General features: G+C 37.2%; 3 protein-coding genes across 3 annotated transcripts in view; 2 read left to right on the top strand and 1 right to left on the bottom strand.

The window, feature by feature from the left end:
- Positions 1-16,551, bottom strand: part of LOC106647938 (serine/threonine-protein kinase 32A) — a 66,444-nt gene that overhangs the window by 13,095 nt on the left and 36,798 nt on the right. The window lies entirely within an intron of this gene.
- Positions 859-6,995, top strand: LOC149375129 (uncharacterized). The gene is made up of 4 exons (XM_089590434.1): positions 859-1,004; positions 1,207-5,710; positions 5,815-6,299; positions 6,534-6,995. Exons 2-4 carry the CDS (start codon positions 1,234-1,236, stop codon positions 6,792-6,794), a joined length of 5,223 nt encoding a protein of 1,740 aa, XP_089446560.1. The 5' UTR covers positions 859-1,004; positions 1,207-1,233; the 3' UTR covers positions 6,795-6,995.
- Positions 12,077-14,725, top strand: LOC149375128 (uncharacterized). The gene is made up of 4 exons (XM_089590356.1): positions 12,077-12,090; positions 12,311-12,925; positions 13,033-13,493; positions 14,381-14,725. Exons 2-4 carry the CDS (start codon positions 12,346-12,348, stop codon positions 14,597-14,599), a joined length of 1,260 nt encoding a protein of 419 aa, XP_089446482.1. The 5' UTR covers positions 12,077-12,090; positions 12,311-12,345; the 3' UTR covers positions 14,600-14,725.

The raw sequence follows: 16,551 nt of genomic DNA, 5'->3' as shown, positions 1-16,551 counted from the left end.
CAACCAGCGTTAGTTGCTCCCTTGAAAAAATGCTATCTCCGGAATTGTGATAAATATCATAAATTTTCAATTTCGATCTGGTTCGGATGGAAAATTTCATCAAACATTGTTCAACGAAGAAAGAAAAAGGCTATACAATTACAAAATAAGTACTCGCTCTTCTGATCGACAATACATCATCAATGGCTCGATTACGAAAGGTCGAAGTTTCAACATATTTTTTAGACGTATCCAACCGATCGTTGGTATGTGGGACTTTGGATTTTTACCTCCCGTTAATTAGTTATTGATAACGAGGCGTGCGCATGTAAAAAAGAAAAAGCCTTCCTTAAAATTAACAAACCGCCTATCTCAAGTATACAGGAAACGTTTTTCTCGTAGCTACACTTAACTTCAACAGTGTCAGTCCAAAACTGAAGCTCGAAGGAAATCTCGATTTCAGCATTTTGAGATAAGCGTATCACATTTACGTTATTTTAATGGCTTCGTTGCCTACATTTATTGGTAAAGCTATAGAATATAACAAAAGAGGCTAAATTAAACAAAAATACGTTAAGCATACCAAGAAAAATAATCGGTTTTTTCGTGTTGGATTTAAATTCAAGTGTGAGATTCTCAGATAAACAGTACAGTGTCGTCGAGACTCAAAAATACAACGTGGTGGTGCTTCCGTGCTACTGCGAGTTACATAAGTACGAGAAATCTAAAATAAATAAAAAAACTAAAATCACACCGTGTTTGCGAACTCATTTAGAAAATAATTATTTTTGATACTTACAACTGTTATTTTCCGAGTAAAAAAAAAAAAAAAGAAATTGCTACGAAGAGATAGACAATACTCTATCATTGTGTAAGCTAAGTAAAAAACCATCCATAGTGGGGGTTATTTCTATGTATGAACAAATATCTACCTTTTCTTTTTTCGTAACTATATAAATCATATAAGAGGCGGTCAAGTATTTTTGGAGGTAGTCGATACTCGTCAACTGCTGAGTGGAATCAGAGTAAGTACTAATTAAATGTTCCAAAATTTCTTTCTTCTTCATTTATTAGAAATAAACCCGCAAGTAATTCCAAGTTCTCTTGATTTTAACATCCATCCAACATCCAAGCTTTTTTTCATAATCAAACATTCATTCAAAGCAAATATAGCTGGGAACATTTGATTCTAATTTTAATAACCACATTGTTTCTATTACCTACTAGATCAGTGAAGGAGCCACTCAAAAAAAAATGCCAATGTCTTTCGCAACTTCCCTCGTGGCCATTGGACTACTGTGCACTACGTTACAGGCGGTCGAAGTACATACTTTTTTTAAAAATTACACTAATGGAACTACTGAAAACATAGATAAAAGCTTGACCTCACTGAATTGCACCTCGACTAATATGCGGCAAGAGTCCAACTGTCGGTTCGAGGTTAAGATGGTAAACGACACCTCGAACGGCACCGCAAAGTCGTGCGACGTAAAGCTCGCAGTACCTGAGACTTCTTACATCGACTTGGATACGGAACAGTTCATCCTCAAGCAAATGTCAACGGGGAACGAAGCCGAACTCGAATGGCACTCGATTAAAATAAACAATAGTCACGAAGAACAGAAGTGGGTCAGCTACGTCAACATGGATACTTGCAACTTTACTCAAAAAGCCATTCAGGGTACTCTTATCCAGAAATACACTAATGCGAATATCACAAACATGGATGAAAGCTTGACCTCATTAAGTTGTACCTCGACTAATGTGAGACACGAGACCAACTGTCGGTTCGAGGTTGAAATGGTAAATGGCACCTCGAATGTCACTGCAAAGTCGTGCGACGTAAAGCTCGCAGTACCTGATCCTAATTACATCGACTTGGATACGGAAAAGTTTATCCTTAAGCAAATGTCAACGGGGAACGAAGCCGAACTCGAATGGCACTCGATTAAAATAAACAATAGTCACGAAGAACAGAAGTGGGTCAGCTACGTCAACATGGATACTTGCAACTTTACTCAAAAAGCCATTCAGGGTACTCTTATCCAGAAATACACTAATGCGAATATCACAAACATGGATGAAAGCTTGACCTCATTAAGTTGTACCTCGACTAATGTGAGACACGAGACCAACTGTCGGTTCGAGGTTGAAATGGTAAATGGCACCTCGAACGGCACCGCAAAGTCGTGCGACGTAAAGCTCGCAGTACCTGAGACTTCTTACATCGACTTGGATACGGAACAGTTCATCCTCAAGCAAATGTCAACGGGGAACGAAGCCGAACTCGAATGGCACTCGATTCAAATAAACAATAGTCATGAAGAACAGAAGTGGGTAAGTGTCGTCGACATGGACAGTTGCAACTTTACTCAAAAAGCCATTCAGGGTACTATTATCCAGAAATACACTAATGCAAATATCACAAACATGGATGAAAGCTTGACCTCATTAAGTTGTACCTCGACTAATGTGAGACACGAGACCAACTGTCGGTTCGAGGTTGAGAAGGTAAACGGCACCTCGAATGGCACCGCAAAGGCGTGTGACGTAAAGCTCGCAGTACCTGCGACTTCTTACATCGACTTAGATACGGAACAGTTCATCCTCAAGCAAATGTCAACGGGGAACGAAGCCGAATTCGAATGGCACTCGATTAAAGTAAACAATAGTCACGAAGAACAGAAGTGGGTCAGTGTCGTCGACATGGATACTTGCAACTTTACTCAAAAAGCCATTCAGGGTACTCTTATCCAGAAATACACTAATGCGAATATCACAAACATGGATGAAAGCTTGACCTCATTAAGTTGTACCTCGACTAATGTGAGACACGAGACCAACTGTCGGTTCGAGGTTGAAATGGTAAATGGCACCTCGAACGGCACCGCAAAGTCGTGCGACGTAAAGCTCGCAGTACCTGAGACTTCTTACATCGACTTGGATACGGAACAGTTCATCCTCAAGCAAATGTCAACGGGGAACGAAGCCGAACTCGAATGGCACTCGATTAAAATAAACAATAGTCACGAAGAACAGAAGTGGGTCAGCTACGTCAACATGGATACTTGCAACTTTACTCAAAAAGCCATTCAGGGTACTCTTATCCAGAAATACACTAATGCGAATATCACAAACATGGATGAAAGCTTGACCTCATTAAGTTGTACCTCGACTAATGTGAGACACGAGACCAACTGTCGGTTCGAGGTTGAAATGGTAAATGGCACCTCGAATGTCACTGCAAAGTCGTGCGACGTAAAGCTCGCAGTACCTGATCCTAATTACATCGACTTGGATACGGAAAAGTTTATCCTTAAGCAAATGTCAACGGGGAACGAAGCCGAACTCGAATGGCACTCGATTAAAATAAACAATAGTCACGAAGAACAGAAGTGGGTCAGCTACGTCAACATGGATACTTGCAACTTTACTCAAAAAGCCATTCAGGGTACTCTTATCCAGAAATACACTAATGCGAATATCACAAACATGGATGAAAGCTTGACCTCATTAAGTTGTACCTCGACTAATGTGAGACACGAGACCAACTGTCGGTTCGAGGTTGAAATGGTAAATGGCACCTCGAACGGCACCGCAAAGTCGTGCGACGTAAAGCTCGCAGTACCTGAGACTTCTTACATCGACTTGGATACGGAACAGTTCATCCTCAAGCAAATGTCAACGGGGAACGAAGCCGAACTCGAATGGCACTCGATTCAAATAAACAATAGTCATGAAGAACAGAAGTGGGTAAGTGTCGTCGACATGGACAGTTGCAACTTTACTCAAAAAGCCATTCAGGGTACTATTATCCAGAAATACACTAATGCAAATATCACAAACATGGATGAAAGCTTGACCTCATTAAGTTGTACCTCGACTAATGTGAGACACGAGACCAACTGTCGGTTCGAGGTTGAAATGGTAAATGGCACCTCGAACGGCACCGCAAAGTCGTGCGACGTAAAGCTCGCAGTACCTGAGACTTCTTACATCGACTTGGATACGGAACAGTTCATCCTCAAGCAAATGTCAACGGGGAACGAAGCCGAACTCGAATGGCACTCGATTCAAATAAACAATAGTCATGAAGAACAGAAGTGGGTAAGTGTCGTCGACATGGACAGTTGCAACTTTACTCAAAAAGCCATTCAGGGTACTATTATCCAGAAATACACTAATGCAAATATCACAAACATGGATGAAAGCTTGACCTCATTAAGTTGTACCTCGACTAATGTGAGACACGAGACCAACTGTCGGTTCGAGGTTGAAATGGTAAATGGCACCTCGAACGGCACCGCAAAGTCGTGCGACGTAAAGCTCGCAGTACCTGAGACTTCTTACATCGACTTGGATACGGAACAGTTCATCCTCAAGCAAATGTCAACGGGGAACGAAGCCGAACTCGAATGGCACTCGATTAAAATAAACAATAGTCACGAAGAACAGAAGTGGGTCAGCTACGTCAACATGGATACTTGCAACTTTACTCAAAAAGCCTTCCAGGGTACTATTATCCAGAAATACACTAATGCAAATATCACAAACATGGATGAAAGCTTGACGTCATTAAATTGTACCTCGACTAATGTGAGACACGAGTCCAACTGTCGGTTCGAGGTTGAGATGGTAAACGGCACCTCGAATGTCACTGCAAAGTCGTGTGACGTAAAGCTCGCAGTACCTGATCCTAATTACATCGACTTGGATACGGAAAAGTTTATCCTTAAGCAAATGTCAACGGGGAACGAAGCCGAACTCGAATGGCACTCGATTAAAATAAACAATAGTCATGAAGAACAGAAGTGGGTCAGTGTCGTCGACATGGATACTTGTAACTTTACTCAAAAAGCCCTTCAAGGTACTGTTATCCAGAAATACACTAATGCGAATATCACAAACATGGATGAAAGCTTGACCTCATTAAGTTGTACCTCGACTAATGTGAGACACGAGACCAACTGTCGGTTCGAGGTTGAAATGGTAAATGGCACCTCGAACGGCACCGCAAAGTCGTGTGACGTAAAGCTCGCAGTACCTGAGACTTCTTACATCGACTTGGATACGGAACAGTTCATCCTCAAGCAAATGTCAACGGGGAACGAAGCCGAACTCGAATGGCACTCGATTAAAATAAACAATAGTCATGAAGAACAGAAGTGGGTCAGTATCGTCGACATGGACAGTTGCACCTACGCTCAAAAAGCCTTTCAGAATAATACTTTTTTGATGAGGTACACTGACTGTTTTTTCCACAAGTTTCACGCAATGCATAAAAATTCTGACGAGAGCCTTTCGTATGTAATGTGCGACACACACAATTGGACAAATTACGACTGCTTGTTAGAGCTGAAGCCAATTAACGGCACCGAAAAGCAATGCAGCTTGAAACTTGCAAATTCTTGGGTATACGGTCTCGCATTTTCTAGAGGTGACCACTTCGCCACTATGCTCGGGGGGGAAAAGGCTGTGATTCAGTGGAGCAAGTACGACGTTGTAAGCACCTCGAATTCTACGACAACCATCAAGATTGTATGGAAGTTGAGTATCATCGACATGTTGAACTGCACCAACATCGTCCAGCTGGACTTCAAGATGGACAGAGACGATAGAGATTCCGACTTCAATGTCCTAGTTTATAACGACAGTTTTGACGTCTATCTGACAAGTAAAGAAGCGTGTCACGACAAGTACGACAAGTGCATCCTTCGATACAATCACGAAGGTAATAACTTGTAAAATATTAACAGATCGCGGCCAGAGCCATATTGATCAAAGCTACTTGACCAATAATAAACTGCATTTTTGTAATTCTTCCATTATTTTTAGGTCAGCTGATTAGCGACCCCATCTCTTTTGATTTGAAATCTTATCGTTTCGGTTACACAATGATCGTGGATCGACTGAATTCGAGCAGCGGTGGATTATTCACCGAAATTGATTATCTTGATCCTGTGGATGGTATTTATTTGATGACAGTCCACCATGTGAGGAATGATGGTTCTGAGACCACCCTGTTCAAAAACTACCTAATCCAGGGCATGTATTTGACTAACAGCCGATGGCAATCGAGCGATCATGGGTATTATTCGCTTTGTCACTCGGATAAAAAATGTGAGGGAGGCATAAATGAGTGCAATGTGTTTCGTTGTGTACAATACAACTTCCATGGTCAACTAATGATGAACACTACCCTAAAAGAGTGGCCTAGGTTACTCAAAATATTTAACCTGCGCGACGGAGGTATAATTATCATTTACTTCGAAGATAGCAGTCCAACTGCTAATCCAAGACCTGAGTTAATACCATCGGCGGTAAGTTTTACAACAAAAATAATCCAAGTTAAAACCAGATTCGTGTAGCTTTTTTAATATCCTCTTCGGAGAATTCGTTTTTTTTTGTATGTTATAATAATGTATTGCTTTTACCACCCTAAAATAAGATATTGTTGCGGTGAAAAAATATCTCATCAGTTGTCTGACACAAACGTTTTTTTGGCATACATTTTCACTTTTTTCTAACTATACTTTTTTTTCATGGGGCATCAGATGATTCATGTCAAAGTCAAGGTGTTGGGAAGGAATGGTCAAGTTACCAAGGAAGCCAACCTGGGTGATATTGATTTGCGTCATTTAGATCTGTCATACAAGGATATCAAGATAAACCACTTGGAAACTAATAGTGAGCAGTGCTTTTATTTCGCCTATGAGGAAGTCTATCGCGTGAAACCGGAGTCTAACAACACCTTTGTTTACTTTAAAAAATGTATAGATAAACATCCAGAAAGAAATATCAACGAAAATGAGTAATTCATAGTAATAGAATGCTCTACGTTAGTTCAAAAAGATTTTAATCTTTAAAGAATTAAATCTTATAATAAAGTATGCATAGCACTTGTGTGGCGTATCGAGGGAAATATACTAAGAAACAAATACGCAGTTAAATTATATGACTGTATTTACTATTGTACATAAAAAAGAAACAGCGTTTTATAATATCGAAAAATGGATGTACCCTTTATTTATATCTTGTAATAAATGCGTTTGAATAGTATCTTAAAAAACTTAAAACACCCTTTTTTCACGAAAATCATTTTTTTCCTTTTTTTTATTACATAGTTAATATAAAAATGTAGCAAAGGATACTATTTGTACAAAAAAATAAAAAATATTCAAAATGGTAAAGTACTTCATATACACCTAAAGTGGTAGAGCGTAAAATGCCCTACATCGTATGTTTGCATTCGTAGCTTTATCCTATACTAAATCAGAGCTCAAAAACAAAATTTTAATCAGAAAACTTTCGATGCTTTTTAGTAAATATTTTAGAAAAGTGTAGCTATCTCATTCATCTTTATTTAACGTGTTAAAATGCACTTGTATTTTTTATGTAAAAAATTAATGAATAGAAAAAACGTTTTTTGAAACTTAATTTCCCCTTTATTTCATAATTTTTCACATATTTTAACATGTGTATCATTAGGTTGAACAAAATTAAAAATAACGCAATACGTTTAAAAAAAGTTGACGATTTTAGTGAAATTCTTATTAAAGAACATGTTTCATGAATTTAACAACTAAATACAAGTTCAAAAAAAAGTAAATTACAGTTGGTGTGCACGCAAATAATCCCATTGAATACGACGAATGGGTGTGCGTGCATGTGCGTGCGCGCCTGGAAAATAGAGTTTGAAAACTCTTTCAACTGTTTTTCACGCTAGCGCACTCTGATTCACACTGTAATCTTTTCATATTTTGAATGCGAACGAAGGCGGAAAAGCTCGTGGAGCGCAGCGAATAATTAAATGTGTTCCATGAAACTTATTCATTTTCGTGATTGTATGGAGTATGACTACGAACGAAGGAAAGGATTACACGACTGCTTTAATTACGCGGGATTTACTTCCGGGACTGCGTTAACACAAAATTATTTTTAAGTTTGCGTGGAGTATTCTTTTTCGAGTGCACGGCTGATAGTATTTGTTAATCTTCGGTGGCTGTGGGATATAACTTTTTGTTTTATTTTACAATGAATTTATAGTGTTTTCATCCAGAATAGTATTTATAGAAACACGAGAAAGAGAAACAATTCACTTGACCATCGTCATCCAGGAAAACGGGCGCGTATCGATAACGAGACCTGCTTTTCATGGTTCTTCTCGGTCCATTCTCGTTAACTCACTTGCCTGTATAATTCTTCGTTTTTTTTTTAATACCCGAAAGCATTTTGATTTTCATTGTAACCCTGCAATGCATATTCAAGAGCAAGACGCGTCTCATTAAAAGAGCTTGATTTAAACAAATTTATTCTACTGTTACAGTCAATGGATTCAATAAAACAACATTGATACATATTATATCAATGACCTGAAATGTAATCCCGGAGAGAGTGCCCACGCACTGCTCATTTTTTGCTTAAATAACTGTAATATTCATGTCTACGCTCGCATTGCTACGAAAATTTTAAAAAGTAGTCTTGATACCTGGCTCTTATTTGTACCACTGTTTTATGTATATTACTTACTGGTTAAGTAAAGGTAAGTAGAATAAAACTTGGGCTCTGCTTAAAACTTTGGGTACAATTTGAAATTACAAATAAATGTCCTTTTTACACGGCAAGAATAAGTTTAGAGAGTATACAAGGGGAAGAAAAATAATTGGATCTTTAACGTGTGTCCTGATCTTTGTTTCAAGATGTAAGCCCTCGTTATCCTTTTACTTTAAAAAGAACACTATAGTAAGCCCTTATGCAGGTGTGATGAATTACTTATTCACGGTATGTAATGTTTTTCATGGGCATTCAGTTTTTTGTAAGGATTTTCTCTTCCTTACTTATTGCCTCGTAACCTTCACTTGCAAAAGGATAAAATACCTATTATTTAATTACATTCAGCATGTCAGAAGTTTTATTTACAATTTTTTAAGAAAAAAAATTGTGTTGAAAGTTCAGAAAAATTTCGCTAAAATTATTAACGAAAATTGGTAGGACTGCGTATCTTAGTAAATCTGTTTATGTAATTGTTATTAAATAACTGTTTAAATAATGTGTATCAGGGGTACGGTAGAACGTACGCAAGATTAACTTATCCATACAAAGTACATGGGCTGAAGCGCGATTTGACGAACGATATTGTAGTCAGTATTTCCGTCCCGGTAAAGTTTAGCTCCCCTTCAAAGTAACTCTCCTGTGAAATCGCATAAATTCACGTGCGGTTAATGGTCCTTCGTACCGTCGTAAGCTTTGGTAAACACTTCTCTCGCAGCTCCCTTGCTCGTTTGCCTATCAAAGCTGATTATCAAATCTAACGACTATTGTTACCGGAATTAGACAAATACATTCCAAATTATCGCTACTTTTGTTATTTTTTATCGTGTTTTTTTAATAAAGAGACGCCAAAATTATTTGAAAGGAAAAGAAACACGTGGAATATAAAAGTCATGTGCCATTTTGTGGTATTTCTCCGTTCCGAGTGAAATAAAGCCCCCAGCTGTCAATTTTTTCGATAGCTTTTGCATTATTAATGCGGAATTGTGCAATCGCAGCTCCGTTACACAATGACTGACGTTTCTATCAATTTTTCTTTGTGCGATTGTTACGAATATCGGTCGCAAACTGCTTTGCTCTTCGTTGCGTCAACCATCCAATCGAATTGAAATCGATGAAAAAAAATGTATATTGTTCCCGTTGGGTAAGCCTTCGGTCTGTCCAACGATACGCATTACGTGAACGGTGTTCTTTGTTTGCGTAACATCGCGATGTTAAACATTGAGGAGAAACATCGATATCACGTAATTGAAATCGCTTCACCTATTTATTGACATTTGGACATCCAATTTTATCAAAGTAGATCCAAGTTTTCGTTTTGCTCAGACAAAACCAACAAACAACACCAATGGCTCATTTTCATCATGGGCAGGAGAGTGTAACGAAGCGATTTATTTATTTTTTTTAACTAACGACGCATTGTTTAATAAAATTTCTTGAATTTACATTTCTTTCTGATGATAGATCAAATGTGGAATTTTTATTTCAACCGAACATAATTATATACTAGCAGTGCACCGGAATTATATTATGAATTGAAAGCTTTTGTAATTTTGTTATACGTTCGTCATAAATCCAACTTTCCCGGTATCTTTTTAATAACTTGTAATGTATATAGTAAATAATGTGTACGCTACTTCAACAAATAAGCAACATCGTGTATTTACTAATGGAAACACAGAATGTACCTGTTAAACAATATTAAACCACAAAATTAGCAATCCAATTTGGATTAGTACATCTGTGCAGAATTACGCGAAATATCAACATCAGCTGATTTCCAAAACTAATTCAAACGTTACAGTATTATTTAAGTGCAAATACAACCACAGGGATAATTTTGGCTCATCGTATCGTTACAAGGTACATTGATTCTGCAGTATCAGGTAAAGTTCAAACTAAAATATATTTGCGAAATGCTGTTTTTTTTATTGCAATATTTGGAGATTCGCGGGAATAATTGTCTAATTCAAGACTAAGAGTAAATTGTATCGGAAATTCAGTGAAATATCCTGCACTACATGTCTGACCTCACCGACATTACAAATAAATGATCCGTGCCGGGTTGAATGTGCATGTTGCGCATAAATAAGACTTGACCCATACCTGACCATTTGTTTTTATTCGCGATTCTATCTGTTGCGCAGTTACGTGCACCGCTGGAAAATAGTCCGGATTTCATTTGTGTTTATGTATCTTGGATGAATCTACATAGAATATCCGCAATGGAGCATGCAATCAGTAGTCCATCCGTGAAAATAGTCAGCGGAGCAGATATTGATGGTCGATAAAAATATGGGCACCGTACAACTACATTTTATTATCAGTCTTTTTTTTTCTTTTAAAAAACCTGATATTTCAAAGCATTGAATGCCATAATCTTCTTTGCTGTAGAAGTAATCACATATGTGGTTTTTTAATCCAAAGCGAATATGTTCAAACCGTTGTACTTGATACTAAAGCTATGGTTATGCATAAAGACGTATCTTTTTGAGGCAACGTGGTCGGGTTTTGGTCAGTTTTTATCACATCTAAATCTCATTGCCGAACAAAGCTAGCTCGCGTACATTTTTCTGTCATTAAACAATCGTAAATGTATTAATGAGTCTCCAAAAATAAAGTAGCTTTAGACACGGTACCAGGTTTTTTTGTTTCTTGATTAAACAAGTACATGTTACCAACGATGTAACAGTATACTTTTAATTATTAATTAAAGTTAGAGGTACCTGTTTCTTTGATTGGCTGATTTAATCTTCCAGTCGTAAAAAAGGATATTTTACAGTAGCCCCTTTTTTCCAGAAAAAGTGGCAGTTTCATAAAATTTAGTAAAAATCATGATTGCATTGTTTTTAATAAAACTTAGCTTGAAACGTGGCTTAATTCGAGTAGTGGTTGAGCTCAAAATCTTAGCCAGGACAAAAATTATATGTAGCTTCGGTTAAATAATTTTGGTAATTGAATAAATTCAAGTGTTACAAATCATCTTTAACTCAGAGTCATCTTTGACTCAAGAAACAGTTATAATAGCCACATAGAAAACAATTAAAAGCATAAAAAAGGATTTTTTTCATATTTCTGAATAGTCAGTCATTTTCCATCAATTTTATTTTGTTTTTTTTTTTCTTTTTGTAGTTTTTATTTTACAACGCTCGTTTTTTAATTCAGTTCTGAGAATTTGTATCAATCAACAGTATTTGATAAGTACGAAAAGTTTCGAAAACTACATTTAAACCACGCTTTGTTCGTTAGCTCATTTAAAAAATCGTTATTTTTCGAGATAATAATAACACAACTGCTGTTTTCCAAGAAAAAAAAAAAAAAAAAAAAAAAAAAAAAAAAAAAGAAATTGCTACGTGGAGATAGACAATGTTTTATCATTGTATAGGCTAAGTGAAAAACCGTCCATAGTGGGAGTTATTTGTATGTATGAACAAATATCTACCTTGACAATAGCTCACCAGTGGTCACGTGATCTTTTTTCGTAACTATATAAATCATATAAGAGGCGGTCGAGTATTTTTGGAGGTAGTCGATACTCGTCAACTGCTGAGTGGATCCACAGTAAGTACTAATGAAATTTTAAAAAACGTATTTTTTCTTCATCTATTGAAGGCAAATTCCACGGGAACCCTTTTAAAATTCATTTGTGAGTTTTTCCGTTTTTCAAGATCTTCCAACATCAAATTTTTTTTCATACTTACATACTTATTCAAAGCTGATCACTAAAAATACTTGGCTCTTATTTGTACCTCTGTTTTATGTATATTACTTACTGGTTAAGTAAAGGTACGTAGGACAAAGCAGCACAAGGAAAAAATGCCAATGACTTTCGCAAAGGCCCTCGTGGCTGTGGGTCTACTGTGCGCCTCGATTCAGGCGATCGAAGAACATACTTTTTCTAGAAAATACACGGAAAGTTCAATATCTGAAAACTACGAAATATCCGAAGATATCGACGAAAGCCTCGTGTATGTGATGTGCAACCGGACCGAGGATAGTCGTAACGCCAACTGCTTGATTAAGCTGGAGTCAGCAAAAGACACTGGAAATAATAAGAGTTGCAAGTTGACACTTAAAGGTTACTACGGAGCCATGAACCCCGGGGTGGAGACTAATAAGCACACTTTGGTCAATACTATGCTGGGAGGAAAAAAGGTTTTGGTCAAGTGGAACAGTGAAAACACCGGCTTATATTCAGATGAAGCCTTGCAGAGGTTATATCTCATCAACATGGACGATTGCACCCACAAAATTTTGGACTTCTCGTTCGACCGCTTATGGTACCGTTTGAACTTTCTTTACGTAGTTTATAACGATAGCTTTGTTACCTACGTCAAGAGCCATCGGATCTGTGGTAGAGCTGATACTACGTGCATCACCCGATACAACCACGAAGGTATTGGTTTTTGTAACTACCGTATCACAGCTGCACGTGTTGGAGTTGAAAATGTATTAATAAAAACTAATTTGCAATCACACGATTCTTTGGTCATTGATTTTCAGGCGAGAAAATGGTTGGACCCAACATTTTCCTTTCAGAGAACCTCAAGGACATAAGGGCTGTTGATCGATTTAATTCGAGTAGGGGTGAATTTATTTCACATGGAATCTGCGACGATGATTGGGACTATTACACCACTTCCACCAGCCACGAGAGCTACAATGGCTTCAAAACCGAGTTGTTTAATGATTATTCTATGGAGTGCCAAACAGAGTCCCTAAACTTGGTGGAAACGAGCGATTATGGGTACTTTTCACTCTGTCACCCATATAAGCTGGGCAAAAGTTACAAGGTCCGTTGTTTGGAATACAAGTCCGACGGACAACAAATGATGAACACCACAGTAGTATTGAAGGCGTATGATAAGATGCTCAAATTATTCAACCGGCGCTCTGGTGGCGTCATTATTGTGTTCTACAAGATAAAGCCGTTCTTCGCTGCATCCAAATACACATTCAACGAGGTATGTGCGGTACTTTCCATCTCTAATGTTAATTTTGAATGACATTTTATTCGCAAAACAATAGTTTTTGGTAAATATTGAAAACCTTTTTATTTGATACTTACTACGAAAGATTATTTGGTCGTGAAACAATTAAAAAAGGGAAGGTATCATACCAAATCAGTGCGTGATTCTTTGTTCTAGTCTACATTATCTAGGTGTATCTACTAAGAGTATTTCGTTTGAACTTTAAATAATTATGTCTTCAAAGTGATAGAGCTTTGGTTTTTCTTCAATGCTAACATCATATTCTAATGAAAATCTACAGTAATTTGGTTTTTGAAAAAATTACTGATTTTACTAAAAAAACAATGGTTAAGTGCATTTTAAAATGTCAGTCTTATAAGCGCCTGTATAGACGAGGCCAAGTTTATGATTTCGTGTGTATTATAGAGTCTCGTACAGTTGCGGTTATAAAAATGGCTTTAACTGCATTTTTACAGCTACAGTAACATTTTAAAGCTCAAATTATTCCCCACGAGATAAATTATAAAATGACATTGTGGTTTTAAAGAAAATCAAATTCATTTTGTCAGCAATGACGTCATGTAAGAAAAATTTATGAAATGATACGTTTATGCCGAGATTTTAAAGATATATTAGTACTCCTGTATTAAAAACAAGTTGAAACACGTTGAACAGCTTTTAATCAATAGTATCGCAATTAAAATAAATTTAATAGCTGACGTTGAGCACATAGTCAAGTAGTAAAACTAAGATTTCATCATTTAGTAAAAATTGTGAGATGTTCACTAACAAACAAGTCAAAGGAATTAATTAAAGTTAGTTGTTGGATAATTTTGTTGTTTTAATTTTTTTTTTCTCAATGAGCTTTTTTTTAATGGCAGGTACTAGAAATCAAAATCAAGTTGTTCAATACCGATGGGACCTTAGCTATGCGCGCCAACCTGCTAGAAATTGATATACAACAATCAAGCCCGGTTCCTGAAAACATGAAGTTCAGCCATGTGGAAACGGATACCGAGCACTGTTTTTACATCGCCTACGGTCAACAGTACGACAGAGAGACCACCTTTGGTTACCACAAAAAATGCATAAATAAGTAAAAGAACACAAACTTTCCATGCTTTCATCTTAGATTTTTATGCTATGACTGCAAAAAAAGGAAAAAGAATTAAGAACATCACGATACTGTACTTAAATTTAATGAGATTCAATATAATAAATCAGCACTAATGCATATTTAAAAATAAAACTTTGGGCCATTTTTTATTGCTTTATACCTTGTTATTTCATGCGTAAAATGAAGTTGAAATCCTTATGTCACAGGCTCTTACCGAGAGCAACAAATTGAGGTTCGATTTAACTAAAAAAAGGTACAAAAAGTACAGACATGAAGAAAAAAACATACTCAACGTAAGCTCATGCAATTGTGAAGTGATTGTTACAACTTTTAAAATTACAGATCATCACGTATTTTCAAAAGACAATATATACTACAAATGTAAGTACGTTAGATCGCAGCTCCCATATGTGCATAGTGAATAATGCAGGGGAAGACGAGCATAGTCTGCTCCTAATTCGATTTCCCACGCAACACGACAACTTTTTGCAAAATCACTTACAGAAGCTATTCTACTCAAAATTATTGCAGGAGATGTAATACTTGGTGTAGCTCATAACAAATTTGCATTTTCGATAATTCATATCAGATAGAAAAAAAAGGTTAAATAATCCATACTATTCATTAAAATTTTATTTCATACAAAAGCAAGTATTCACACGATTTGAATATGACTGCAAGAAAGAAAGTGTCTGGGAGTATATTTCATAATTTTTCTCAAATCATATTTTTAACGTTGAATAAAGAACTAGTGAGTTGAACACATATGTATTTTTCGTAATATAAAAGGTGGATTCTTTTGGGCTACTTTTGTAAAACTTTTTTATCACAGAGTCTTATGGGAGCCTTCAGCGTCCAGCCTCACTATACCCCTCCCCCCCCCCCCCCATCTTATGAATCCAGTCAATCCCCTTTCATTGAAGCTCATCCAACTATTATTATAATGAATTTTCACATTATTTTTACCGTATCCCAAGCTGAGTTATGATAAAGATGGTACAACCACGATTTCCGTCGAATTTCGCTTATTTTAGTGCAACAATCAATGTTGCTTTTTCCAAGACCTAAAAGAAAGGGGTGTCACCTCAAAAAAAGGTTAGCTTTGGTAGAGCGACTGGAATGTTGCGTTTGCACGACGTACTGTTTGGGCCTAAGCTCAAACTTAATAACCTGGAATCCACACGGGTCGTTAAGTGGGGTTGTAGGGTACGGTGACAGCGAGATATATGCAGTGAAATAACACCTGGTATCTCAACGTGACTACTCTCTAAATTTGAAATAGAGATAACTGTACAATTTTTTCAAAATAGTGCATATTCACTATAAAATAGTTAATATAGACTGTTGCCCTTGCCCGCCCTAGCGAGGGTTCACAACCTACCTTTACTCTGGCAGGTCCGAATTTAATACTTTCTGAAGCGTCTCAGAGGTTGTCGCTGCCGTCCAGAGCAGTTGGTAAACCACTGAACTGCAAGGTAGAATAGGCGATAGGTCCGAAAAAGGAATATGTGGTACAAAATAACTAGGAATATTACATTACATACTATTCAAATTCAGTGAGCCTGCAAGAGAGCGAGTCGAGAAGTATGAATATTTGGCAGCCAAGTATTATATAGCCAAGACTAGGACGCGACTGGCTTTTTATATTGCAGACCGTGGGGTTGCGGAAGCGGATTCTGAATTACCGAATCTATCATACGAGGTTTAATTCCTTGTCTCGAAGCCTCAATTTTTTTCTTTTTTTCATGGACTACGGTCACCCGCTGGCTGAGGACGACGCAAAAAAGATTTCCAGGGTAAAATCTTTGGGAAAAGACTATAGCATGTGATCTAGTTGGCTACTCGGCTGCAGGTGCGATAGGTTGGCCACTCTTTAATTGTGCCTTCCCACTTCCGGCTTATTTTTCTCTTATACTTTTGCCTTTCCGTTCACCT

The sequence above is a fragment of the Copidosoma floridanum genome, unplaced genomic scaffold, assembly GCF_036245765.1.
Source record: "Copidosoma floridanum isolate Cflo_tuat_1 unplaced genomic scaffold, Cflo_Japanese_pri ptg000012l, whole genome shotgun sequence".
NCBI classification, from domain to species: Eukaryota; Metazoa; Arthropoda; class Insecta; order Hymenoptera; family Encyrtidae; genus Copidosoma; species Copidosoma floridanum.
Note: the sequence above shows the minus strand (reverse complement) of the source record. Positions and strands in the feature narration are given on the sequence as shown.

Coding starts and splice junctions, on each gene's coding strand:
- LOC149375128 (XM_089590356.1), top strand. CDS start 12,346: ATGCCAATGACTTTCGCAAAGGCCCTCGTGGCTGTGGGTCTACTGTGC. Junction 12,926..13,032: donor CACCCGATACAACCACGAAG/GTATTGGTTTTT, acceptor ATTGATTTTCAG/GCGAGAAAATGGTTGGACCC. Junction 13,494..14,380: donor CCAAATACACATTCAACGAG/GTATGTGCGGTA, acceptor TTTTAATGGCAG/GTACTAGAAATCAAAATCAA.
- LOC149375129 (XM_089590434.1), top strand. CDS start 1,234: ATGCCAATGTCTTTCGCAACTTCCCTCGTGGCCATTGGACTACTGTGC. Junction 5,711..5,814: donor CCTTCGATACAATCACGAAG/GTAATAACTTGT, acceptor CATTATTTTTAG/GTCAGCTGATTAGCGACCCC. Junction 6,300..6,533: donor CTGAGTTAATACCATCGGCG/GTAAGTTTTACA, acceptor ATGGGGCATCAG/ATGATTCATGTCAAAGTCAA.